The 27,047-nt window shown below is 57.5% G+C and overlaps 1 protein-coding gene across 2 annotated transcripts in view; it reads left to right on the plus strand.

Moving 5' to 3' along the window:
- Nucleotides 1-251: 251 nt before the first annotated feature.
- Nucleotides 252-27,047, plus strand: part of ZNF185 (zinc finger protein 185 with LIM domain) — a 59,061-nt gene continuing 32,265 nt past the window's right edge. For both annotated transcript variants that reach the window (XM_082610643.1, XM_082610644.1), the window contains exons 1-13: nucleotides 252-334; nucleotides 12,824-12,902; nucleotides 13,090-13,213; nucleotides 13,454-13,519; nucleotides 15,546-15,584; nucleotides 15,689-15,766; nucleotides 16,284-16,373; nucleotides 17,228-17,314; nucleotides 18,005-18,088; nucleotides 18,341-18,382; nucleotides 19,799-19,882; nucleotides 20,288-20,377; nucleotides 24,469-24,555. In XM_082610643.1, the coding sequence (XP_082466769.1) occupies nucleotides 12,869-12,902; nucleotides 13,090-13,213; nucleotides 13,454-13,519; nucleotides 15,546-15,584; nucleotides 15,689-15,766; nucleotides 16,284-16,373; nucleotides 17,228-17,314; nucleotides 18,005-18,088; nucleotides 18,341-18,382; nucleotides 19,799-19,882; nucleotides 20,288-20,377; nucleotides 24,469-24,555 (905 nt within the window). In that variant the 5' untranslated portion in view covers nucleotides 252-334; nucleotides 12,824-12,868. The remainder of the gene's footprint in view (nucleotides 335-12,823; nucleotides 12,903-13,089; nucleotides 13,214-13,453; nucleotides 13,520-15,545; nucleotides 15,585-15,688; nucleotides 15,767-16,283; nucleotides 16,374-17,227; nucleotides 17,315-18,004; nucleotides 18,089-18,340; nucleotides 18,383-19,798; nucleotides 19,883-20,287; nucleotides 20,378-24,468; nucleotides 24,556-27,047) is intronic.

Below are 27,047 nucleotides of genomic sequence, written 5' to 3' on the forward strand. Positions count from 1 at the left end.
AAGGGGCGGGCGGGCCGAGGACACTGGCGGGAGAATGCGCGGAATGTGCCAGGCGCATCTACCTACCCCGGGAGAGGGCAGAGGAAGGGGGCCGGCCGAGGGGAGGGGCGAGGGGCGAGGCTCGGGCGCAGGAGAAAACCTGTTTGTTCTCCTGCAGGCGGAGCCCAGTTCGCGCCTCCTCGCCGCCCTGCGCGCTCCCCGCCGCGCCTCGCACCCCGCGTCCGCTGTCCGGCCCGGCCCGGCCCGGCCCGGCCGGCGCTGCCCACCTGAGGGAGCCCGCGCCCCGCGCCCGCCCGACCCTCCGCCCGCCCCGCGAGCTGGGCACCTGTGCCAGGTAGGGCTGTCGAGTCGCCGTTGGCGCGGCCGGCAGAGTCAGCGGGGGGAACCCGGCCAGTGATGAGCCGGGTGACAGGGACAACTCGGGACCTCAGTTTCCCCATCCATAATCTTCACCCTCTCTAAGCATCCCTCCTGGGCTTCTGCCGGCTGAGGCAGGGTACTTAGTTTTCTGGTTTTCACTTTGAGCAAAGAGACTGAGGAGAGAGGCACCTAAGGCTGGCCTGGTCCCGGCGTCCTCACTCTTTCTGGAAGAGAGGGTTTGATTGTTAGTAAATGGCCTGGAGCCAGGGTGCTATCTCACATCAGCTAGTTCTCCCTGTGTCCATTTAATAGATGAGAAAACTGAGACCCAGAGTCCAGCCCACCCTGGAGCCCAGAGCAGGAGGCTTACCGGTTGCTTGTGATGAGCATGTGCTGGGCACAGGGCAGTCCCTGAAGGGCCACTGGGAAGGTAGCTTCTCAGACAGAAGGCGCCGAATCAAGCGCCGCTGGGTGTTATCGACGGGATCTGCAGTGAGCAGGCTCTGTGGCTGGATTGTTTCATGGGGGCAGGGGAGCCAAGAGCCTTGTCCTCTTTGGAAAGGCAGAGTGATACCTCTGCCTTGGAAAGAGACTGAAAGCTCAGCTGCTCTGTCCACTCTGCTGCTTCTGAGCCCAGGCAGCAGCTCCACGGTCCAAGGGGGTAAGACACTAGGTCGCTTCCCACCCAGGGCTGCTGGGGTCTCAGATGAGGTCGGTAGTGGTTGTGCCTGGGGTTTGGGACATCTGAGGCGCAACAGGAATTGTGTTTGCACTGAGCCGTTTGCACTTAGTCTTGACATCGTGGAAGGCCACATCTCAGGACCACTCAGCGAACCCTGAGAGAGAGCCCCTCACAACCCACCTAGCGGTGGTTCAGGCCTCTGGCACCTGGACCCAGTCGTGCCCGGGCCTCATGGCCTTTTGGACTTCTGATCGTGGTACCTGGCTGGGGACGGGAGCAGGGCCTGGACAGTGGGGAGGGGCTCTGGGTTCCCACTCCCTCCTCACCAGGTCACTTAGAGGTGTGGTGGAAGGCGGCGGTATCGGGGGGAGGAGTGTCCTACCTTCCCAGGGCCTCCACTGCCTCATCCAAAAAACCAGGGGCAGCTCAGAGGCCCTGCTCACCACTTAGAAGCAGGTGGCCGGGAGATGGATGCACAGCCCAGGAGCCAGCTTGCAGGTAGGCCTTGGTACTTGGCCTGTTCACCTCATCACCCCTGGGCCGCCCCAGGATGAGATCCACCTCACCTGCCCTACCCCCACTTTCCATTAATTCCCAGCCCCAGCCCGTGTGCCTTCCTGGCCTGGCCTTGAGAAGCCGGGGTCGGGCTGGGGGCTCTATACTCAACTGTGGGGAGCTGATGAGAGGCACCCAGCACAGAGCCAGGCACTCAGTAGGTGCTCTGGATCTGTTCATTTCCACCTTCTGGACACGCACAAGTCAGCGACAGAGGTGGCATAAGCACAAGGGGCTGTGGGAGTCTGGGGTAGGGGAGGATCAGAAAAAACTTCCTGGAGGAGGAGGACTTGGAAGCAGCAGGAGGAAAGACCAAAGCCAGTTCTTCCTAAGCCCTCTATGTTCCACCTGGAGCTAGGCAGTGGGGCCCTGGAGAGAAATCAGGTGCAAGCCTTGCCCCAAGGAGACAGGCCACTCAGTAAAGAAATTGTCCAACCTCCCTTATCAACTCGAGTCCAGATTCCAGACAGAGTGCAGTGACCCCAGGAGCAGCCAATGCTTCACCTCAGCCTCCTTCAGCCTGCCTTGCGTTTCTGCTTAGCGCCCCTGTGGCCTTCTAAAACCAAGCAGGACAGAGACTCTGGGCCCCCAGCAGCGGGCCTGCAACCTGGCTACATAGACATTGGCACCCGGTCCCCAAACTGCCCTCAGCTGCGTGCCCCAAAAAGTTTCAAATCTGGCCCAGTGCACCCTGGAAGCTGGAAGCCTGCCGTCTCCCATCCCCACTCAGCCTCCATGGCTGACTGATCCCTTTGGTCTGGATCTTGCTTCAAGCCACAGCTCATGGGGTGCCAGCTCATGCGTAACAGCAGCTTGCTTTCTGCTTGCTGAGCAAGGCTGCCCCAACTGCCAGGCCCCCCTGGCATTGGACAGGACCGTGGCTGGGGGAGAGTCCTGAGCAGCAGCCCACATGGCACCCCGGGTCTCTGGGCCCCTAAGGTTGGGATCCATCAGGGATTCTGCATTCATTCCTGCTGCGCCCGCAGAGAGCTGGCTGATGCCAGGACAAGAGCAGCCACGCAGGGACCCATGCGCCTGAAAGTGACACTCAGGAGAGGTTGGCACCATTGCTGCTGAGGGTTGTAAAGTGGCGACGGGAGATGGCTGGTCGTAGGGTGTGTGATAGGACACAGAGGCGCCTTTACAGCCTAGCGGTAAGAACGCAGCTCGGAGGTCAGACTGGGTTAAGACACCAGCTCGACCACAGTCTAGTTGTGCAAACCTGAGCGCATCACGAAAGCTCTGGAGGCCCCAGGTTGTCACCCGTATGCTGTCAGAGCTGTCCTCCTCCAGGAGCCGTGGTCGCCAGGGCTGAGGTTGAGGCCAGATTGGGAGGGTTGTGGCCTCCCCACCTGAGGAGAAACTGTTTTAAGAGCCCTGCTAGTCTATGCCAACGATGCATAGTGTGTCTACCCACAGTTCAGTGATTTGCTAACACTTAATTCTTGGGTCATTTCTGGATGCCTACTCATATCTGATTTGCTTTCTTTGACAATTTTCAATGTTTTTGTTTTTAACTTTTATCTTGGATTAATCAAAAGCTCACAGAAAAGTGGTAAAAATGGTACCAAGAACTCCCTTATCTGCATCCCCCACTGTGAACATTTCTGATCGTTTTCTTCAGGAAGGGGGAAGTTGACGTGGGAGCACTTGTGTGACTGTCACCTTCCAGTGGTCATGGCAGGGTCAGGAGGTGGGCAGGGCTGGTGTCAGTTCATTTTTCCAAAGGGAAACTGAGGCACAGAGAGGAACTCAAAACTCATTTGAGGATTAGGAACAGAGCCAGGCTACCTTATCTCACAGATACGCACGTCCGTATTTGGCGCTGGGGCCCAGGGCAGACTGAGGGCTGAGGAGGGCAGGGGTAGGGAAGCAGGAGGGGCAGGGCTGGGTGGAGAAGGGACTGGAAAATGAAAGGACGAGAGGCCCTGTGGGTGTCATTCTCAAAGTCTAATGGGGGTGGGGAGAGCAGGAATTTGCAACTTAAGCACATGTCCCCGGTGACCTGGATGCCAGAGGGACCCAGAGGCCACTTTCAGAAACACTGCCTAGGCTTTTCCTGTGGGGAGGGTGCTCACTTCCCATTTCAAGAGGGAGCCGGGAACTGGGGCTGCTGGTGGTGGCAGCTGAGGTGGCTGTGGGGCTCTGTGGTACACCCTGGGTCCAAGAGGAGGCCTGGCCTCCAGGGCCAACGGTGGGCAGGCCCCACGCTGCTGCTGGTTGTCTCTGGCAGTCCCTGGCTCTGGCCACGTCTGTGGGCACACCTCGCGTGCTCGGTCCAGCAGCCTTGGTCTGGTCCCTGTGATCATTGGCTCAGCTCGCCACTTTCTGATGACTAGGTCCGTTTCCCACGGAGCTTGATGTGACCGAGGATTCCCAGCAGCGGAACGGGTATCCCTGGTGTAAATGCTTACATCAGGCAGTGCCCGGTTTAAGACTGAAAAAAACAAAACAAAACAAAACAAAAAGCCAGGACTTGCCTTATCACTTCTGCCCAGTGAGCTCCTACTCATTCTTTCATTCTTTCAGAAGGGCCCGAGCCAGGGGCACCTTCCTGGGAAATGCAGTGCTGCTCTAGGATCCTGTCTGTCTGTCTACCCAGCACCTGGCCTGGCTTCCACTTTCTATAAAGGGTTATGGAATAAATGAATATGTGGCCTTGGGCAAACACTTTCTCCTCTCTGGGTCTCCATATTCTCATCCAAAAGTGAGGACAGCGATAAGAGATAGGGTTGGAGTTCAGGGAACGCTGGGTCTGGGGTGGACAGGAAGGTGAGAAAGGAGGGGACTGGGAAGGGAGAGGGCAGCGTCACTCGTGATCGCCTGTGACTAGGACAGAAGGAATCAGCCTTGGCCAATGTCAGTGAGGGGAAAAGGGAGGGGACTTCCCTGTCACTGGGCCTGCTCTGGCAAAGGCTGAATGGGTGGCAGTAGAGAGGGTGTATTCCTGGGGTGGGAAGAGTTGTTTGGGGTGGAAGTGGGCTCCAATGACCCCTGGGTCCCTTTCAACCCCCTTGGCTGTCTGTGCAGATGTGGACAGCGTCTCTGCCCCACTGGGATGAGCTTAAGACCACCTTGGTTCTGGGCTGCAGAGACAGCTGGGGTGTGTGGTGGGAGGGACAGAGCTGGCCCAGGCCCCACAAGATGGCTCCTGGGCTTTGTCTGGGCCCCTTCTCCTGGCACAGCAGGGGAGGCCACGGCCCTGGGAATAGCTCATGTACATGGCTCCGGCAAAGGGTCCTGTGTGCGGTGAGGCCCATGCATGGGCCCTGCTGTCCCCAGCATGTTGGCCCCGCCCAGCCCCCTGGCCTCCACAGAGACATCTCAGAGGGTCCGGCCAGAAACCCTTGCTGGCCCTTGAGGCCAAGCCACCTCTGAAATGGCCCAGTTGCCCGAAGCAGTTGCTTGTATCTGACAGGCTGAGAGCTAGCAAATGGGCACAGGAGTGATGTGTGGCTGGGTGGCTGTGGCTCCTTTTGTCCTCTTGGGGCTCAAGCTCCCCACCACCCGGAGGGAGCTGACCAGCCTCAGATGTCTGCCTCCCAGGTCCCCTCTGGTGCTGACGCTGAGAAGTCTAGATTCTGGGGTGTTGGGGGTGGGATGAGGGGAGGTGAAATTCCAGACTTTCATGCAGAAGTCATTTACCTGTAAAGCACATTTACAAATACTCCCCCCAGTCAATGCATTTTTTTGCCATATTACATTTTCCCTCTCTGGAACCCAAGTCTCCTCCAGCTCTTTTTTCCATGTGGTACGCCTCCTTCCTGCCACCCCTTGGCTTCCAGGCAGGAGGCCTGGGGCTGGAGCATCACGGGCCGGCGAGATGCTCCACTCTGTCGCTCGCACAGGCCAGAGAGGCCGGCCAGGGCTCCTGGGAGCTGTGTGTGCTGTGCAGCCAACTGAGGGGCTTGGACATAACCCAGCTGCTCAGCCATCGATCCGGAAGGCCTCTGAAGGGCCCCTTCCCCCTGGACTGCTGCTGAGAATCTCTGGATCCCAGGAACCCCTGGAGGAAAGCAAGCCGTCTGCTGGCTGTCCTCTTGCCAGCTGCTGAGACTGGGAATCAGGATGTCCTCATTCATGAGACTTGGTCTCAGGAGACTGCCTCATAAAATGGGACGTTTGATCGTCCCAGCCCTTTTGGCCTGGGGAATCAGGTCAGCTGACCCAGTGCTGACTTAAGTCAGCCTGGGTCCAAACTTTGACACTCAGCCAAGTGTGTGCCTTGAGAAAGGACTGGACGAGGACACCCAAACAGGGGTCCCCAGCCCCCTCATACGTCCTGCCTGGGGCCTCAGCATCGTTCATCTGGGTCAAGGCCTTTCTTAGCCCAGCGCAACCTGGGCCCTCCCTACGATGCTAGGCCTTTGACCTCCGGGGATGTTGCAGAGGAAGGACAGGAGGCTGTGGCCCTGGTGATGAGCTGCACTGAAGCCTGTGCCTTCCCCCCACGGCCAGGTGCAGGGGTCAGGGAGCGCTTTGAAACTGGGGCTTCATCTTCAGCCGGAGGGGGTAAGTGACATTTCCGGTGACCTTTTCTGACAGAACAGGACTTGGACTCCGTGTCTCTTGCTCTTTCCCTTGCACCCGAGTTGGAAGAAACAGCATGTGTGCCCCTCCTGTGAAGTGACAGATGATGGACCTGGCCGGCTCAGCTCTGAGCAAGCAGTGTCCCCACTGCGTTGTCAGCTTTTGTTTCTGCTGCCCCCTTCAGGCTCAAGGGGCTGCCAGGCCAACTGTGGAGGGAAGCTCTCTAAGGCAGGACAAGGTGGGTGAAGGCACCTGCTGCCCGTTGGGTAGAGGCAGGGCTCTCCAGCAGGTGGGCTTTGACTACCTTGGTGTCACCCGTCCCCTGGTAATGCAGACTGCCCCAATTCTGGGACACCTCATTACCCTGAAGGGCCTTGAGAGGGGCCTCTCACGGGCACTTACACACTAGGGAGGACCCTTATGTTGAAGCTTAAAGGCATTTGCTTGAAACACACCCAAAGAGGACCCAGGTGTCTCTTCTGGGAGGTGGCCACCATCAGCGGGGCAAGTCTTCTGGTGGGTAGAGCTGTTGGACAGGTGAGGAGGGGCACGGCCTGGGAGGTCATGCACAGGTGTCCTCACTCCCTCCCTCCCACCCCCTTCTCGCTGAGGGTGGCAGCCCCCAGGTTGAATTGGGCCAGGAGGGAGGCATGGAGGGACTCTGGCCAGGGGAGCAACGCAGGGTCTGGCAGCCCGGAGCCTCAGGCTGTTCGTCATAGAGGGCCAGAGGGGACAGGTGTGACAGCTGAGGTCCCCCTTGCAGGTTTTGTTTTTTCATGGTTTAGTCATGACACCCTCATCCGGAGCCAAGGCCCCGTGGAAGGAAGGAGTCTGCTTCCTCCCAGGCCAGCTGTCTTCTCTGAGACGCCCCGGCAGCACCCAGCTGAAGCATCAGAACTGGCTGGGTCCACCCGTCTCAGGAACAAGCTGCTGGGAAACAAGGGACTTTTCACCACTTCACCTCTTCCCTCCCGCCCCAGATAGGAGTGCTGTGTCTCTGCTGAAGTGATGGGGGAGGCCATATTCGGGGCCCTGTGGCTGTTAGCAGTCCCTGCCCCAGAGCCGCATAAAAATGCCCGCAGACAGAGCTTTACGGAAACGTGGCCTAAAGTTGGCCCAGCAACCAGCCCCTGGGTGGCCCAAAGCCTCAATGACATCTTCCAGATGTCCTCGTCACATCTGTATTTGGTCGCTAGGCTTGGCTGCATGGGTCACCGTGTGGGTTCTGCCCTCTTGCCTTGTCCCGCTGCTTCCTCACTCTGACTCCTGACCCACACCTAATGAGTCTGCCCGGAGCCGAGCCGTGGGCTCTGGTGCCAAGAGACAGAATCGCGTCTGATCCCTGCCCGCCGGAGATGGGGTCCTGCAGGAGGTCGATACATGTGAGGAAACAGCCGGGCTTCTTGTCAGCTCCCTGGGTGCAGAGTGTCACAGCTCACCTCTGGGGAAGAAGCCGCGCCCCTCGCTCTTCTGCCAGTGGCGCGCCCACGCCTGCCTGTTCACAGTGGCCAGCGCCCAGCACACACACCTGCAGACAAGCCCCAACAGCTGTGCCCTCTGGCTGCAGCCCCTGCGTGTGAAACGATGTTCTGTGCTCCTGGAAAGCATGGCTAAAGGTGTTTTGTTCCTCTTCCCTCCCAGTTTACCTACGAGGTCCCTGCCTGGCATCCAGCACTGCCCTCCGCTCATCTCACTGCCATCCAGGGCGGGGGAAGAGCAGTCACTCAGCCTGCCGTCTCCTTTCACACAAGCCCTTGCCACAAGGATCCTGGGCAGGGACCGGGGGGCAGGGCTGCCTGTGTTCTCAGGCCCGGCCGCCTTGCCCTGACCTTGGTGTCCTTCCCGTTGTCTGGAAGAAGCCAGCCCGTCCCAGCTGTGGGGACAGCAGCTCGAGGCCATTTGTCAAGTTGGTAGCTGCAAGGGGAGACACACAGAGGCCTGCTTGGGAAAGTGGATGTGCACGACATGGGGTGTCAGGCAGGTTGGCGATTCTAGAAAACTTTCTCTGAGTTAGTTTTCTCATTTTGGAGGCACAGCACGTCCTTGTGGGGTGACAGGGTGACCCCTGCTCACTGTCTCTCTCTCCATCTCTGTCTCCTTACACATCAGCCAAGCATTTGCATCACTGTCTGCCAGCTCTCCCAGTTCCCTCCCTCATGCTAGTCTGCCTGCATCAGCTCTGCTGGCCTCTGATGCCACCAGGCTCGCTGTGGCCGGGACCACAGGCTCCGTGCACGCCCCTCATTGGCTCCTTGCTTCTGGCTATCCAATCAGGGCTGGAAGCCCTTTCCCTGGGAGTTAGCATGGGAAGGGGTCCTGCCTAGTGAGGCTTCATCTAGTGAGGATCCAGGGCTGTGCCATGAGGGATAGCTGCGGTAGAAGGTGGCACATAAGCCACCCATTCCTTCGGTGGCCCAGGCCAGGCCCTTGGGCAAGGCGATGTGAGAATTCCTAAAGACTCAGAAGACTTCTCCCTCTCAAGGTAGAAGTGGGGCCATAGTCCTGAAATGGTGCACAGAGTGGCTGCCCTGACTAGACCGGTGCTCACATGGGCCATTTGGGAGGTGAGGACACCCGCCAGCATCCAGACACCAAGCCATGGCATGGGGCAGAACTGGCACCAAATTCCAGCGAGTGGCACATGCTCTGGCTTGGAGGCATCCTGCCAAGAGGAGACCCCGCGAGTAGCTTCACGGGCTTGGTGGCTCAGCACCACTTCACAGATGAGGCTCAGAGAGTGGGACAGCATTGCAGCCACGTGAGGCCCCTTAGGGACGAGGAGCAGCACTGTGAGCCTGGGGGGCAGTGTTTGCTCTCAGGCTGGGTGGCCCTTCCTGATGGCAGGCCTCGTGGGCCAGGAGGGCCTAGGACCGTTTGGGAGAAGCCCAAGTGCCCAGACGAAGAGGAAGACTGGAAGGCCTGGGCAGGCGGGAGGCCTCCTGCCCCACTTTTGAAGGCAGCTGGAGATGGAACATTCCAGTGATGTAGCGTCCATCTCATCTCTTTCTCCACCTTCTGCGTGGGGTGAGTAGGGAGGTGCAGAACAGTTTCTCTCTTCCCATGTCTTCTTGAATTTTGCATCCTGCATCTCAGGTGCAAGCCCTGGGCATAAGAGACCTTGACGTGTTGGACGTGGAGAGGGTAGAGTCCGCGGCTGCAGGGCGAGGGCTGCCCACCTCAGAGAGGATGCTGGGGTCGGATGCTCAGAGTTGGTAGTGAGGCTGGGAGTCCAGACAGGCACCGTGTGCATGGCTGGCCTGAGTCCAAGAGTCTCCTCCCGGCAGCAGGTGTGAGCCAGCTGCTGGGGCCGTGTGCCTTCCTTTGGAGGAACCATACTGGTGCTGAGCTGCCTGGACCCCAGGATTTTGCTCCAAGGAGCACTCCGTGACGTCGTGTGTGGGGTCAGCAGGGCTACTGTGCAGCCACAGCTGGGGCTCAGATTCTAGCTGGGCCCACCACCCTCTGAAAGTGTTGGAAGTGTGGCCTGGGGCCAGTTTCCCAACCTCCCCGATCCCAGTTTGCTCACAGTGAAGCAAGACGATGGTGTACTTACTGCTGGCGGGTTGCCCTGATGCCTGGACTGGATGCTGGCAACCCACATCCCAAGGCCCCATGGATGGGCAGGACCAAGGCTACAGTCAGCCAGGCTGGAGGGGGGTGGTGTGGATCCTCGATGCCTGGTCAGTTCTCCCCAAGTGAGGGGGCGAGCAGAGAGCCTGCACGTGCAAAGTGCATTCATTCTCTGCTACTGCGTCTCTTGTGTTTTTGAGCCTGCTCCCAAGGGTGCTTCTGCAAAATATTTCTGTATATGTCCTTTCAGTTGTTTCTTTTCCTGGGCATTTTTATGTAAATGTATTTTTAAGGAAATGGAAGCATCCTACACATCTGGTTTTAAAAGCTGCCTTTCATTTAATGATATATGGAAACCAATATACCTGAAGGCTTGTTAAATATAGCATATATCAATATCATTTGTAATGGGTGCATATTATTTGCTTGAACAGTAGATCATAATACGTTTAAATACAACTATTGGGAATTTAGATTATTGCCAAATTTTCACCATCATATTCTACACTGGGATGACACCCTCTTGTATACTGTGTTGTACTTATGCACTTGAATCCTTAGGAGAGGTTACTGTGAGGGGAACTGTTGGATCAAGGGGCTTGCCCTCTCTAAAGCTTTCGACACACACGGAGACTTGTCCTCCAACAAGGTGCCCTGACTGACCTGCCCCCCATCCTCCAAAGCTGCTCTTGTCTGCAGTGAGGGTCTTCTGATCGCCCACGGATTGGGCGGCTACTTTGCCCTCCTCTCTGAGAAGGGTCAGACAAGGGGAGTGGATGGTGGGTCTGAGAGGAGACCTGGCTCAAAGGAGTGGTGGCGCTATTGGGTAAGTCATGACACGGCCCCCGCCAGCCTCCAGCCCAGCGGCATAAGCAAAGGCACAGGGATTGACTTGGCAGGGCCACGTTCCAGGGATGCTGGGGCACGTGGTCCGCTTGGAGCACACTGTTGACACTGAGGTGTGAAAAGTGGCTGGGTCAGGGGACTGGGGAGTTTGCCCCCAGTCTTGGAGACAGTAGGGGACCAGCAGAAGCTGGGTGAGAAGCACCGGTTGATGTGGGCCAGGAGGGATCAGGGGCCGATGAGTGCTGCCAGAAGGAGGGCAGAAGTCACTGCAGCCTGAACCAGGGCTGTTGCAGGGAGGGAAGGCGGGCAGTGAAGTGGAGGGAGAAGCCAGCTGTCCAGCTGGGACATAGGTTCAGATGTCATGTGTGCATCCATCTGGCTGGGACTCATCACCTTAAAGTCTCCTTGTCCTAAGGCGCTGCCTTCTTCTTCAGTCCCATGAGAAGACTCTACTTCCTGACTCAGATTTCTTGTTCCATGAAAAAAGACATTTGACTTCTGAGATGAAGCATCAGTCCTGCTCTTTGTCTGGTGAGGTGGGACAAGAAGCTGTAAAGCCACCCTTTGCTGTGGGCTCTTGGGTGCATCCCTGCCCCTTTGGCTTGGGAGTCCCCAATGGCCCCTCTGCCTCTCTCATTCTGCATGTTCATGCATCTGCCCTGATTTTGGAAGTAAGTGGCTTATTTGCTTCTGATTTGACAGAAAATTTCTAGGCAACGTGGCCAACAGGCTTGTTGAGGGGAAACTGATGAGCCAAGGCCCAGAGGAGGCGAGGGACTCCCCCAAGGCCACACGGTCAGTCAGCAGCACCAGGAGACGGAGGGACCAAGATCTCAGGAGGCCCAGTGGGGCCATTCCAGGGGCTGCTGGGATGGGACAATTGGGCAGTGTGGTCCGAGGATCACCTATGGAGTGAGCTCTGCTCAGTAGAACCCTGACGTGGCATCCTTGGTGCAGGGCTAGGCACACGGGGCTCCCATTCACAGTGATGAGGTGCCGTTCCCGGCACTCAGAGGGCTCGGGCCTGCTGGGCTGCTCATTCGGTGCAGTTTATGAGAAATTCAGCTCTTGCTGACGTGGCAAATTTGGTTTCCTCTTGGCCCCCTGCCCTGCCCATTTTAGTGTGCCCGTGACCTCCATGAAAACATTCCCAGGACTTGCCAGCTGGCAGCATGGCCCGGCTGCTCAGGGCCTGGCCCTGGAGGGGCCCAGAGGGTGGCAGGCCCCTAAGAGGGAGGTCGCTGTGCCTTAGGACTGTGTGGGCAGAGCCAGGGCCCCTGCTTCCTGTCATGCCCACTCGCTTGAGCCTCCAGCCCCTCTCCTGAGGCCCAAGGGGCCGGCTGTGGCGGGTCACTGCTTTGACTAAACCCGTGCTGGGCCAGTCCCATCCTGGAGAGCCGGCTTCCTCACCCCAGCGCCTCCTGGAGCTGGAAGGTGTCGGGGACAATGACGGCCCACCCTTCACGGGCCACAGAAGGGCAGCACCTGGCTCAGGGGCAGAGAGGAGACAATGGGGGAGGGCAGGTCGAAAAGACAGAGGAAGAGAAAGCAGAGCACAGGACATTCCCTGCTTCCCCAACATGACCTCATGCCCGAGGGCCACGAGGAGTTGGCAGTGGGGGCCCAGGCTTTCCCCACCGGAGATGGACCCAACCCCCGAACTACACAGGGCTGACACCTCCAGGCTGTGCTGGTGCTGATTAAGGACCCCCGAGGGTCCCCTCTCCCAACAAGGACACGTTGAGAGTCACTTCGATCTTTGCTGTCCTGGGTAGTGTTGGGCAGTTGCAAGAACATTGGTGCCTTCTGTCCTCCCAGCAGTCCTGAAGGGTAGACTTTTTTTTTTAACTCCCATTTTATAAATGAGGACACTGAGGCTGGCTGGAGAGGTTAGACGACCCGTTCAAGGTCTGTCAGATGACGACTAAGGAGTGAGAGAGATGGTCCCTCAAAGCGACCATCCCCCAGCCTGTCCCCTTCCTTCCCCCATCCCTCCTCCTGGGTCCACCAGTGTCGGCCACTGCTTCCACCCCTCCCCTACACTCGCTGGGCGGGAGTCTGGCCATCAGAGGTCTCTAAGAGGGTTGGTGGTCTGCCTGTCTCAGCCATCTCTCCAACAGAGAGCCCCTGCTTGCCAGTGTGCAGCCCAGCGGCGGCCTCTGCCCAGACTCCACCCAAAGGACCGTCTGCGTGGTCTCAGTTTGCCAAGGACCATACGGTGACCCACGAGCCATTATAACTGCATGAAGTGACAAGCCATGTGCTTGCCTTTGCCCCCAGGAGCCCTGTTGAATCCACCGAGAAGGGACGTTCAGAGCAAACACCATGAGTATCTCAGCTCTCGGAGGAGGCAGCAAAGGTGAGGCCTGGGTGCCCTCTTGTCCTGGGCTTGGCATGTGGCTGCCTCCTTCCAGGCCTGCCCTGCAAGGCCACAGCGCTGCCTGGGCAGCCGAGTGACAGCAATGTACTGGGAGGGCTGGAAAGGAGGCCTCGGGGTCCTGGGGCTGGGCTCCGCTTCTGATGCTGCCTGGCCTTGCCGCCACCAGGGAAGCCTCTGCCACCAGGCGAGGAGGAGCGCAATAATGTCCTCAAGCAGATGAAGGTTCGCACCACGCTGAAAGGGGACAAGAGCTGGATCACCAAGCAGGATGAACCGGAGAGCCACAGCCTGTAAGTCCAGTAGGCCAGGAGGGCCGGCAGCGACAGGCTGGGCGTGGGGTGGCGCTCCATGGGCCACACTCAATCTAAGTCACAGGGTGAGAAAGGCCCAGCTGCCAGGGCGTGCGTGGACACACATGCCTCTGCAGTGTGGACGCAGGCCAGGGAAGGAGAAGGTGAGATGGGAACGGTGGGCCAAGTTCCTGGGGTACATGTAGTGCCCGCCCTCTTTTGTGTCCCCTCTTTCCTCAGTGAGCTGCCCTCAGGCCGGAGTCGTGCCATATCTTTTTCTTCAGCTGGGGAGGTCCCGAAGGCCAGGTAAGAAGTGGTGCCCAGATGGCCGATGGGTGGGCCCTGTACTGCAGCCTTTGGTGGACACTGAGTCATTTGAACTCCACAGGAAGGATGGCTTTTCCACTCTGCTGCTTCCTGGGAAAAGGAGTGCAGGAGTCACTGGGTCCAGGTCCATGGCTTCAGCTGTCAACTGGGATGAAAACTGTCACTGAGCATAATAATAAAGTCTTAGCTCCAAAATGCTAAGTTTTGCCAGAGCATATGGGATTATAAAAGCAAATGAGTATTCTGCATAATACACATTATCAGGCACATTTTTAAAAAGGCAATACCCACAGGTCTGGACAACTTCAGTTTTATGCAAATTCCTGCAAGCTCTAAGACGAGCTTCCTTGTCACTTTTTTGTTGTATCAGCACAGCGTCCCAAGTGCCAGGGGAGACTCACACACTTGCCCCAACTGTCTCCCAAGTTCAAGATGACATATCTTGACAGCTGGCTGAGGGGAACCAGCTCTTCTCTCTATTTCAAGGACTTTTTCATAATGGCATCCAGGGAGGCTCTGAAGGGTGGGCACATCCTGCCCATATGGGGAGGAACTACTCCTGAGAAGTGTGGCGTTAGGGTTAGGGGGACCACTAAACTCAGGCTCGATCCTTGCTTCAAAGAGCCAGCAGTTGGCAGTTGAGTGCAGGGCCAGTGCCTTCCTGGGGTGGTGGTACAGGCAGTGGCAGCACCTGGAAGGCAGGGGTCCAAGTTCACTGCTAGCCACAGGGGCTTCCTTCAGTAACTATGCCCTTGCCCGTAATCTCTCAATGACTCAGCACCTGTTACCTGCCAGGTCCTGTGTTGAGCACAGAGGACACAACCCTCTCCTCAGGGAACTGACATCCTAGCCGGGAACACAGGCACATGCTGAGCAGAGAGATGAGCATGAAAGAGAGAATTGCGGATTGTGATAGCGGCAGTTGGCCAGAGCCTGAGCACAGTTCAAAGATAATCTATTCTTTGGGGAGTATGTTTACTTTGGGGGTGCAGTTCTCAGCCTGGGCTTTGCTTTGGGAGTCTTTTTGGAAAACACGTGGGATAAGTGACCTTTCTTTCTCGGGTTCCACTCCAAGTGTTCCTGTAACTTGGTCACCTCCAGGAGGCCATGCCCTGTTAATGACAGGGTCCGTGGGCATGGAGAACACTGGGGCTCTGCACTGCCCCTCCCAGCTGCCTGGGCCGGGTCCCTGTAAGACCCTCTCACGCTGCTCCAGCCCCAGGCTCCTCTGCTCCTGGACAGAAGAGCCATCTGCCGAGTCCTTGTCTCCTGCCTCTGTTCGCAGGACTCACAGCCCTGCTTCCCCAGCACCACCAGCTCTTGCCTGCCCACACCCCTCACCTGAGTCCTCTGAGCCCCCTCCCAGGCGGAAGGTGCCCAGCACGTGGAGTCTAATGTTTTCCAGGCACTGACCTAGCCCTGGCCGTGCCCTCCAGTCCCAAACTTCCATCAAGACTTGTGGTGTGGGCATCGCACGGGCTGGGGGAGGGAGGCTCAAGCAGAGCGGGAAGGAAAGGGCAGCAATGCCCCTTGGGCCCTCATGAGTCCTCCTGGAGGGCGCTGGGCAGAGTAGGGGGTCAGATCAGGTTAGGGGCTCTGCCTGCCATCGCCTCGGCCCCAGACCTCTGAGCACAGAGCCTCCAACCTGAGCTGGGTCAGCTCTGAGAGTGGAGGTGAGGCGGGCTGTCAGAACAGGCAGAAACCGGCCTTTGGAGGGGACACCTCTGTATAAATGCCCAGCCGTGGAACATGCCTTCCTGGGCACCTGCTGTGAGCCAGAGCCCAGAAGAATCGGCCTGGGGTACCTTTCTTGGGGAGCATGAGGGAGACAGGCAGAGAAGGACAGGCAGCCCGGCTAGGGGTGCAGGCGTGGCTGGACTTCTTGGGAAGCAGCTGGCCACTGTCGCTCCCCTTGTTCTGCCTGCACTGGGACACCCAGCAGCCAACCCACTTTGCCGTCACTGGGCAGCCTGGCTTCACATCATACCTTCTTCTCCCTTGGCAGGCCCCCGAGCACGAGGGCTCCCACTGGCTATATCATCCGGTAGGTGACCACAGGACCCTGCCCACCTCCCCATGCCCGCCCGCACCGCCCCCAGCTTCTCCCAGGGGGGCTCACGGAGCTGCTTTTCCCGGGCTCTCTTTTAGGGGAGTGTTCACCAAGCCTGTAGACAGCTCGTCTCAGCCCCAGCAGCACCTCACCAAGGCCAACGGAGCTCCAAAAAGGTGTGTTCACAGGGTGCTGGCCAGTTGGCCCATGGGAGGTGTGAGGGCCCAGGCCACGCTCAGGCCAGAGAGAGTCCTCTGCCTGTCACTGAGGGGGTGATGGGTGGGGGGTCTCTTCCTGTGTAAGGCAAGGCCCTGGACCACTACCAGTGCCCTTCTCCTTGGGCCAGTCCTGACTGGCCCTGGTCACTGAGACAGAGGCACCGGGAGGCGGCTGGGCGGGAGCCCTGACTTGCTGAACTGTGTGCTTTAGGCCACCTTCTTCCCAACAGGCCGAGCTGGCACCAGGCTGAACCTGGGCTTCGTCAGAAAAGCAGGACCAAGGTGGCTGAGTCTGTCTGTGGCAAGAGGGCTGCCCTGCACAGATGTTCTGGGTATCTGGCAGGGCTGAGAGCAGAGAGGAAAGGGCGCCAGCACCCCCTTGTCCACCTGCCACCTGCCCGCTGGGCCATGTAGGCAAATCTGAAAGCAAGAGGGGCCCTGCAGGTAGACTCACAGAAATTCCTTGCCTCTGCAGCACTGCCGCTCTGGGGAAAGCAGCTGCTGCTGGGCCTCCCCGCCCCTCCTCCTCTGGCTACAGGATGACCACAGAGGATTACAAGAAGCTGTGAGTATGCAGTCACGGACCCAACTTGGTTCCCTCCTCCAAGGACGAGCCCAAGCACTGGGCCCACTGAGGGCAGCTGGCTGCTTGCCTCTGAGCACAGCCAGGTCTGAGCACAGCACAGGAGTGCTAGTCCTGTCGGCCTGACATCACTGCCCGTTGCCACTGTGGCCTGGAACCCACCAGAGGTTGACAAGCTCCAGAAAATTGGACAGTGTGCACATTATACTTCTGATGTGAAGCAAAGCAGGGGCTGTAGGAAGCTTGTAGAAGGAGCTAGTGGGTCTGGAGAAAGTGTCATGGGTCATGGCCCTAGCTGTTTCCTGGGCTGCGCCGAGCTGGGCTGGCACCTGGTGAGCCCAAGCATGCTGCTGGCCCTGGCAGCCTATCACCTCTGGGCACTTTGTGCGTAACTCTGGCCTGCTTCTTGGATAAAAATCTTTGAGATTCCCTCTGGAGCTCCCCTTGTGGCCCCTGTCCAAGCCCCTCTCCTGTGTGCCCAGGGCCCGCATTCCCAGGGCCCCACATCTTTATATTGTTTGTCCCTTGTCACCATCATCCAGTGACACAGAGCAGCTAGGGAATCTTTCTGGAGAAGGGGTGAGGCTTGAACTGGGTCCTGGGGTACAGTAAGGGTTGGAACAGGGACAGATAGCAAGTGTAGCTTTCGAAGAGGAAGAAGTGGCACGAGCAGAGTCCAGGGGCAACCATGCCAACACGTGTTGTTTTCGGCGTTGTCACTGTTGTAAGTCAGGAAGCCAAGCCGCTGAGGGTGGCAGCCTGTGACAGGGAGCAGGGGCAGACGTAGAGGGAGGAGGGGCCATAACCGCCAGCTTCTTCAACCCCCGCCCCCGCAGGGCACCCTACAACATCAGGCGCAGCTCAGCGTCAGCGGCTGCTGAAGTCGAGGAGGTGCCCTTCTCTTCTGATGAGCAGAAACGGAGGTAACGGTGCCTGCTGGGCGTCCCATGGACAGGGCGGGACCCAAGTCTCTGAAGCCTGGTGCACCACGTGTGCTACTCTGTTGGCTGGAGGGTCGCTGTGGGTCCCAGAACTACCCACTCAGTGCTGGGCCAGCCCAGGGGACCCTCTTATGAACCTTCTGAGAGGGCAGAACCTAGGTAATGAGGAATTTCTATAGTTTTTTAAAAAGGTTCCTGAGCAAATTGGACCAAAATAGGCAGTGCATGGTGCCCTGGGAGAAGCCTCCTGTATGTGCCTGGGGGCAGGGCCAGGCTCCAGAGGTGCCCATGCCCCTTGTCCCAAAGTGAGGGTTGGATGCTTGCGCAGCAGCTAGGCCCCGAGCTCAGCCTGCCCTCACTCCCAACATCTGCTGGCCCCTCCGTGACTTAGGAAACACACCAAAGCCCCCCACACTGAAGGCCCAGCAGACAGGCAGTCCTAAGGGCGGAGTCAACAGCAGCAGGGTCCCCAGGCCTCGGAGGTACCGGGGAAGAGCCGAGAGCTCCAGAGCCAGGCTGCCAGGCATTGACTGCCTGCTCTGCTGCCCTCTACGTGTGGGGTCTTAGGCAGCTCCCTAAAGCTCCCCCTGCCTCCCGAGTAGCTGCCTGGCTAGGCTGGCAGAGCAAGCCCGCCCTCATGCCATCAGATGCCCCCTCCCTGTGCCACCCCAGGTCAGAGGCTGCCAGCAGTGTGGTGAGGAAGACAGCTCCCCGGGAGCACTCCTACGTCCTGTCGGCGGCCAAGAAGAGTGCCAGGTGAGTTGTGGCTCAGCCACTAGCCCGCTCCCTGCTCTGGGCCAGTTCCTTTCCCCTCAGGGCTCTGGTCTTCCTCTGGCTGGTGACGGGGGGGTTGAGGGGCCCTCCTAACCAGACCTTCTGGGACTCTCAGATCTACTTTCTGGAAACCTGAGAGGTCTGGCTGCCGCCATCAGGGTAGGCAAGGTACTGGGACTGATGTCACCTGTCTGTGGGTTCTGCCCAACTCGTCACCTTTCTGCCTTCTTCCAGCAGCCTTGCCCAGGAGACACCGGTCCCGTTCATCGCAAAGAGGTAAGTGTCGGCAAAGGGAAGGTCTTCTAGTGGCAGGGGTGGAGTGTGGGGAGAGCAGGCGCAGGGTGGGATGCGGTCACTGTCCCTGAGTAGAGGGAGTTGTGAGGGGCTGGCGGCTTCTGTTTGGAAGCCAAGGAAGCACGTGGGTGGCTGTGGTGGCACATAAGACCCTGGCAACCAATGCTGCATAGGCAGGAGCCTGGCTGAGAGAAACCGGCCCCCGACCCAAGATGGAGCTTCAGCGTTTCCAAGGCCTCTGGGGTTTTGCAGCAAAAGTAGCTACTGGGCTACAGAAAAGTTGTTCCTTTGCCCTCTTGCCCACCCTACCAGGGGTGGGCTGGACAGTGCCTTGGTAGGACGGATCACTGGGCTGGAGTCCAGAGGCTTGTCATTGGGAGCCCCTGCCTGACCAGGCCCTTGGAAGTGACCATGACACTGGAGATGGTCCCTAAAGGGTGAACAGGGTTCAGTGGGCCATGATCAGGATATCAAGACACTCCAGCTGACTGAGGGAGGGGTGGCACCATTAGTTGACAGGACATCTTCTGGGAAAAGGGAATATTTGGGGAGGACAGGGAAGAAACTTCTGGCCAGTTGAAATTTAGGGGTATTCTGTTGGGTAGAGAGGGAAAATATCCATGACGAGGTGAGGACTGAAAAACAAGGAGGACTCGGCATACCAAGTGTTCCAGGCAGAGGGCCCAGCTGTGCAAAGGCACGGAGTGGGGAAGACCAAAAAGGCCGACTAGAATACAGCCAGCAGAGGGTGGTGGCAGCATGATGGAAGTGACAGATAATGCTGTCCTCCTCCTGGCTGTATGCGGTTCCTGGGACTGCGATATCAAAGTACCACAAACCGGCACTTTGTGGGAACTGGCACAAAGTCCAGGAACAGATTGTCCCCCAGTTCTGGAGGCTACAAGTCCGAGATCAATGTGTGGGCAGGCTTGGTTCCTTCTGGGAGCTGTGAGGGAGAAGCCATCTCAGGCCTCTCTCTTGGCATCTGCTGTTGCTGGCCGTCCTTGACTTGTAGACACATCACTCCTATCTCTGCCCCCATCATCACATGACCTTCTTTTCTCTGTGTGTCTGTGTCCAGATTTCCCTCTTATAAGGACAACAGTCATGGATTTAGGGCTCACCCTACCCCAGTGTGGCCTCATTGTAACTTGATGACAAATTGATGCAAAAACTGTATTTCCAAATAAGATTACATTCCCAGGTTCCAGAAAGACATGAATTCTGGTGGGATGCTATTCAACCCAGTGTTCTGTCCTTATCCCAAGCTGCAGTTGCTAAGCCATAAACACCACTGAAAGAAAGCATGTCCTTCGGGGTCAGCAAGGTCCAGGGCAGCTTCGCAGGCCAAAAGTGCCCTGAGGACAGCGGTACATCTGTTTCTCTTCTTGCCCAAAGGGTTGAGGTAGTGGATGAGGACAGGCCTTCCAAGAAGAGCCAGGACCCACCTGCTCTGGCACGATCCCCTCCCGGCTCAAGCAGGTAATCAATTGCTCATCTCTGCCCAGGGCTGGTGACTGCCAGGTCACCTCCCTACAGGACCTCAGGGTCAGTGTCCCTGTATGCCCAGTGATAGGATGGGGCACAGAAGTCAGTAAGGGCCTCTCTGGCTGGATGTCCTGGGGTTGAAAGGCGCAAAACAGCCTGGTCTCCTGGGAGAGAGTGCTTCAGTCTTGTCTGTTTAGTGCTTAAACTGTGTCAACTTAACCCGTCCACCACTGAGTCCAGTGGCAGCCACAACATCCTGAGGAAAAGTACCAGCTGTGGGATGTGAGAGGGTCTGTGGCCAGGGCACGAGCCCTGCTATTCTTAGGCTTGTTCAAGGCTCTCCTGTAAGTTGGTCAAGTTCAACCTGCGCATGCTGTCCTCCGCCTCCTTCTTTGCCAGTGCGGAAGCGGGCAGAGCCAAACTGTCTCGGGCGATTTGGATGGAGTGCACGCCCAGCCTGCCTAGCCCCGCTGGGACTCGGGAGCCCAGGTGGGTGCCAAGAACTGGCTCTGCTCTGTGAGGCCATCAGGTGGGAGGGTCTGGCAGCGGGGTGACAGGGCAGGGACAGGCTGAGCGTGGGTGATCTCACTCCAGGTGGGGCTCTGATTTGCCCTGATTTCTGAGCCCCAGAGTGTCCGGGCAGATAATGGCTCTCTCTTGTCTGCAGGCAAAAGGCAATCAATACCTCCTTGTACTTTGAGCTGAATCATGCTAAGTCCTGCCGACGGTGCCACTGCCTCTGGGGCTCTTACAGGTCTTGGAATTGCCACTGCATGTCCCACACGCCCCTCCCCGACTCAAGCCCCACAACCATTTGTATGTGACCTCGGTCCTTGGGGCCACCTCTTCTGTGCCAGGAGGGAGACAGGACACCGTAAGAACTTTTGAACAAGTAGGAAATTTTGAGAACTCTTCACGAGGTAGCATTGATGGGACATGGTGATTGATGGAATATGGGGGCTGAGTTTGCCAGAGCTGCTGTAACAAAGTACCACAAACTGGCTGACTCAAATAACCCAGTTATTGTCTCCCAGTTATGGAGGCTGCAAGTCCAAGATCAAGGTGTTGGCAGGGTTTCTCCTAAGACCTCTCTCCTTGGCGTGTAGATGCCTGTCTTCTCCCTGCGTCTCTTCACAAGGTCTTCCTCTGTGTGTCTGTGTCCTGACCTCCTCTTCTTATAAGGATATTAGTCATATTAGATTAGGGACCAACCTACTCAAGTATGACGTCATCTTTATTATATCTACAATCACCTTATTCCAAATAAGCTCACGTTCTGAGGTACTGGGGATTAGGACTTAAATATATAAATTTTGGAGGGGACACAATTCAGCAAAAACAATGCACATCTCTGAATTCTCCTTAATTTCTCTTTTGAATAAAAGAAAGCAATTAATGTTGGTTTCAGATGCCTTCTGAAAGAACATAGGAGGAGAAGTAGGTTGTGCTATATTATCATTTGAGAGGCATTTTAACATTTATTCCAGAAAATTCCTTCAGATGTTTACTACCCATCACCTGCTGTCCTAGCAAGATGGCTGTCTGTCTTGCTCAGGCTGCCATAATGAAGTCCCCCAAACTGGTGGCTCAGACAATGGAAATGTATTGTCTCACAGTTCTGGAGGCTGGTTTATGGCAAAGTAGGAAAGGAGGATTTCACAGCCTGGTCCCCAGGCCCCTCCCCAAGCGTGTCCCTGCCACATCCCCCTTGGCTTGGGTCTGAAGGCCAGCTTCTCAGCCAACTAGGAGGGGCGCCCCTGTCTAGGCACCAAACCCTTTAGGGACTTCAGAGAGGAACAGAAGGAGTGCCACACAAGGATGCCCCGTCTTCCTCTGGACTCCTGACCTGCCTGGGTGCCTCAAAGGCTCCTCAGCACCAAGTGTACAAATCTGAGCTCCTGTCTCCACCATCAGCCCCCTCCCCTCCCCCCTCCACTGCCCACCTGTGGCAACGGCCCTCCCTCCAGGCACCATGGGGCTGGTTTCTTGGGTTCCTTTCATTTCCCCACCTTCCAAACTGAGCTCACTCAGATACCTTCTCTCAGAGAAATTGGCCTGTGTGAGAGCCCCAGGCCTGGCTGCTGGCCCCATCACAGCGCTGCTCAAGCTTTCTTGGCTGTCTGCCTCACCTGATCAAGGTGGGGCCTGGAGGCTGGGCCCCAACATGCTGCCTGGCAGAGGGGCTGGGGAGCAGTGAGTAAGAGCACAGCTTCTGGCACAAGGCAAAACCCTGTACTGGCTGTGTGACCTTGAGCAAGTCACTTTACTTGTCTGTGCCCCAGTGTCCTCATGTGTAAAATAGGGAGCAGTGATACGTACCTCCAGAGGCCGTCCCAAATCCTAAATGAGATAGTACACATAAAGCCCTTTGCACATTGCCTGGGTGCTGGTATGGTTCGGCGCTTCCTGATTTGCTGAGCTCTTCAACAAATGGAGAGACCAACATTGGCACCTGCTGGTCTCAGAGGGAAATGCCGCTGTGGGTGCCTGAGAAGGAGCTACTGCCTCTGTATGAATTTGCTGGGGCTTCCGTGACAAGGTACCAGAAACTGGGTGGATTAAACAACAGAAAGTTGTCCTTCCACAGCTCTAGAGGCCAGAAGTTAAATGAAGGAAGGTGTCAGCAGGGCTGTGTGCTCCTCCGAAGGCTCTGGGGTAGAATCTGTTGCAGGCCTTTCTCTCAGCTTCTGGTAGTGCAGTCAACCCTTGGCGCCTCTTAGCTTGTAGATGCATCCCTCCAACCTCTGCTTCTATCATCACGTGGCTGTCTTCCCTCTGTGTGTCTGTGTTCAAATGTCCCCTTTCTGTAAGGACGCCAGCCATATTGGATTAGGATGCATCCTATTGCAGTACAACCTTATCTTAGCTAATTACCTCTGCAGAGACCCTATTTCCAATTAAGGTCACATTCACCCAGATACTTGGGTTAGGACTTCAGCATATCTTTTAGCGGTGACACAATGCAACGTGTAACAGGACCCCTGGAAGAGGTGCCATTTGAGCTGGGCCTTTAAGAAGAAATCGCTCAGGAGCAAGGCGTTGAGGGACAGGCGCCAGCTGGGGTCCCTATTTCCTCTCTGACATAGCTAGAAACGCCAGGGAGAAGGTATGCTTTACTGGCCTGTGATGTCCCCAAGTGGGACGTGTCCTTGCTCCCTGGCACCATGTCCTTTAGATGGGACAGAGTAGCGACAGCAGCCCAGGGCTTTACGCTGTCTTCGTGGTTATCATGGAGACGGGCGGAGATCAGAGCGATCTGCCTGCACCAGGCCCTCGCCGCTCTTTCATGTGCAGAGAGGCCCTGTCTCTGGCAGCCCTTCCATTTCCTCTGGTCATCTGCAGTGTCCAGGAGGGACAGAGATGAGCAGCCCACTGACCTGGCCTCCACGAGCTCCCAGTCTAGGTTGGAGCCAGATGCCACGGTCAACTCCAAGAGGACTACTCGGACGACTCAAGTCCCTGTCTCCACCCTGTTCCCCCACCCCTCCTCCTCCTGGGACCCCGGAGTGTCCTTTCTAACGTGCCAGGCTGATCATCTCAAGACCCACCCCCCAATCCCCACTTCAAGCCCATCTTGTGGCTTCCCTTTGCCACACTCAATCTGGTCTCTGCTTTTAAGACCCCCGCCAGCCTCCACCTCCTCCCCTTATATGCCCCCAGTTGGCCTGGGCTGGCCTACTCCTCCATGGAACCTTTCGGGTGCCTTTGGGGCTGGCTTTGTGCACGGCCCATGCCACTCGGCCCTCATCCTGCCCCCTGCTGGGCTGGGGCTTCACCAAGGCAGACCTGGGGCTCACCCCCATCTGCAGCCTGGTGGCCGGGTGCAACCAAAGGAAACAGTGAGTGGCTGTGATGTGGACCTGGGCGGGTGTGGTTTGGAATGAGGGGGAACCCCAGAAAGCCAGGGAGTTCTAGATTCTCTCCAGCCCTAGCCACCACCACGGCCCGATCCTGCTGGGCGTCAGGAGCTGCAGTGGGGGCGAAAAATATACTGGAACTGGAGGGCTGTGTGCAGTCACCCTCGGACCAGCCTCTGAGCACAGGAACCCTAAAAGGGACCCTCTGAGGGCTGAGACTGTCTGATCCTCCCTGGTCTCAAGCTCACAGGCACCTTCTCTCTGACCTTCATCCCCTGAGTCTCCCACATGCCCCTTCCACTGGCTCTCACTCCGAATTCGGTCTGTAGGTTTCCTGGGCATTTTGTTCATCACCCGTTCCCATCCGCCCCTGAACTCACAACTAGCCACTTTGGATGCTGCAGTGCGGCCACGGGCAGGGCACACCTCTGCAACTGATCAGCAGCCTGTCTGAAGGGGGCTGGGGTCGAGGATGGGAGACTGGTGAGGGGGTCCTTCAATCCTTTTCCTCTGGGACCTGGAGGTCAGTGGCCCGAGCTCAGCCCAAAGAGGAGACAAGAGAGAAACAACAAGGGGGAGGGGGGAAGGCAGTCGGTCTGGGTGTCCCACTGCACTAGCCAGGAGGCTCCTGAGAGAGGACGCCCTTGGATCCCCCGCACAGATGGAGAAGCGGAGGCCTTTCTTACCACCGACTGACTCTCTGACACTCTCCTTTGGTCACAGCGCAAGAGGTGAGGAGACTGTCCGCCTGCAGATCACAACACCCGGGGCGGGACTCCGCCTGGTGGCCCCAGACCTAGAAGAAATGAGGTACAGGGGCCCTGCTGCTGCCTGGGCTCCTTACACACGATTCTAGAGTTGGGGGCAGCAGGGTCAGGGTGCAAGCGATGAGGCCTGGCGGCTGGTTGGTAGGAGACATGAGCCACCTGGGTTCTCTGCCCCCATCCCATTTCACTCCACAACTCCTGGGGAGCGAGCACTTGGTCCATGGGAGACCAGACCCGGCCCTGGGGACCCAACGGCGACCACCCCGCACTGAAGTTGCTGACTGTCTGCCTGGTGGGGGAGGCAGACGCAGACACAAGTGAGACGCTGAGCGTGTGCCAGGAGCCCCTGGAAGTGATGGTTCACCCTGCTGGGCCCTATGGATGGGAGCAGCCAGCTGTGCTGGGTGGGGATCTGGGCATTGCAGAGCCCCGTGAAGCCACTGAAGCAGCTGTGGCGGGGGGAGGCACCAGGAACAGGGCGGGGTCACTAGGTCAGCCTTGACAGTTCAAGGGACAAGGGAGGGGGTCGGGGAGGGCACAACCAGCAGGGAGCACGGCAGGCCCAGCCCCTGCCCCGAGGTAGGGGGCAGACAGTCAGGTAACATGCAGGCAGGGTTTGGGGGGCTGGGAGCTGGGCCCCAGGGAAGCTTGGGTGGGGGCAGAGGGAGATGCGAGCAGGGAGGGGCCGCTTGTCCCCGGAGGGGCTCTGACTCCTGCTCATTTAGCTACTCACCCAGCTCACAGCAGTGAAGCCGACAGGCTGGGACCCCACCCTGTGAAGCCAGAGTCTGGGGAGGGAGGCCAGAGCATAAGCCCAGGCTAATCCTTGGGGCGGTGGGAGCTCCGATCTCTGGGGCCCTTGACTGTCTTCACCGGCTCCTCCCTCCCTACACCCTCGCCGCAGTCAGGCACTGAGTTCTATCCATTCTATTTCAGAGATATTTCTGTCCCTAGTGCCTTTCCCCTGGGGCCAGGCCTCCTTCATCACTCGCTCCATCCCAGAATCTCCTTGATATTTCTACCTGGGTGCCATTTCCAAAGGGCAGCAGTAGTCCTATGCCAGTCCCTGGCGAAAACCCCTGCAATGCCCCCTCCCCTTTAGGCTCTGCAGCCTGAACTCTCTACCTTGCCCGGCGGGGCTCATCCACCCCCTCCCCAGGCTCCCGTCATACACCCTTCCTCCCTGGGCCCTCCCCCCCAGCCTCCCCCAGCCCCATTCGCCTGTGCAGGCTGTAGGATGCCCTTTCCCATCTGCATTTTTCAGTCTCAGCTCAGATGTCTCCCCTTTGTAGCACCTCCTTTGCTTGCGTTTCTCTCTGAGGCAGCTTCTGTGAGGGGCTTTCCGCACTGAGCTCACACAGCGCTGTGTTCACCCCTCCACCAGAGTCTTCCACACGGAGTCACACTTGTCCACTCACAGATGGCTCTGCCCCAAGGACTCCAAGCTCCTGGAGAGCTCAAGGCCTGGCTGGCCCAGAACAGGACTGCAGGAGCATTTATTGCTGGAATGATTGAAAATCACCCAGTGTGACAACGTCTTTAATAAGGCAACACTGGAAGCTGCTTCACTGGTTTCCCTAAGGCGACCAGTCCCTGAGAAACAGGGGCAAAGTGACCCTGAGAGATGCAGCAGGAAGCCAGGCTGTCTCTCAGGAAGGTCTGTGCTGTGTGCCCCATAAGGCCTCCACAACCCATAAGGCCTCTGGCATTTTGTCTGGGAGTGACAAAGCTATAACAGCCCTTGGAGATCCTCTGGAGCACCCCTCCCCCACTTTCTAACAGGAAAGTCAAGTTGGAGAAAAGGAAGAAAGAGGGAAAGCTAGAATTCACTAAGCCCTGCCCTGTCCCAAACAGCCTAACACGTGTCCCCATGCAGGATGTAGATGCAATCACTATGCCCATTTTACAGATGAGGAAACTGAGACCATGAATGCTTAAGTAACTTCCTCAAAGCCACACGGCCAAGAGCAGGCAGATCCATGACTCCCACCCCACTGCCTGACTTCCTCCCTGTGCTTTTTGCTCCATAAGTCACTACACTAGTGGGAACTAAGGGGAGGGGGCAGGAAGGGGTGCTGTAAATACTTAGTACTTTACAAATGACTATATGATGAGTTTTTTTGTAGGCATCCAAATGCAAATTACCAGGAGGCTTTTGAGGGTTTCTGGTTGAGCTTTGGGAGAGAGATCAGGGCTCAAGAGATTTCCATGTTCTATGCAGAGGGATGAGAGCAGAAATAATGGGGTTCAATGTCGATATTTACATGGGGTACAAAGTCAAGGGACTCGAGGAGAGAGGAGCCAGCAAACTGAGCACAGATAGTATCGTGGAGGTGGCAGCTGCCTGGTCATTCCCCTGAGGGCAGCTGGTGAGGGTGGTCAGTTCTGGCCATGTTGAGGGTGAGGTGCCTGAGGGCCAGTCCCGGAAGCAGTGAGGGTACGGGTCAGAGCACAGAGGAGAGGTGGGAACAGGCAGACGTCATTGGCTTAAGAATGACAGTTGACGCCATGGGAGCAGAGGAGGTGACCAAGGTA

This window comes from Mesoplodon mirus (genome assembly GCF_964341445.2).
Source record: "Mesoplodon mirus genome assembly, chromosome: X".
Taxonomy (NCBI): domain Eukaryota; kingdom Metazoa; phylum Chordata; class Mammalia; order Artiodactyla; family Ziphiidae; genus Mesoplodon; species Mesoplodon mirus.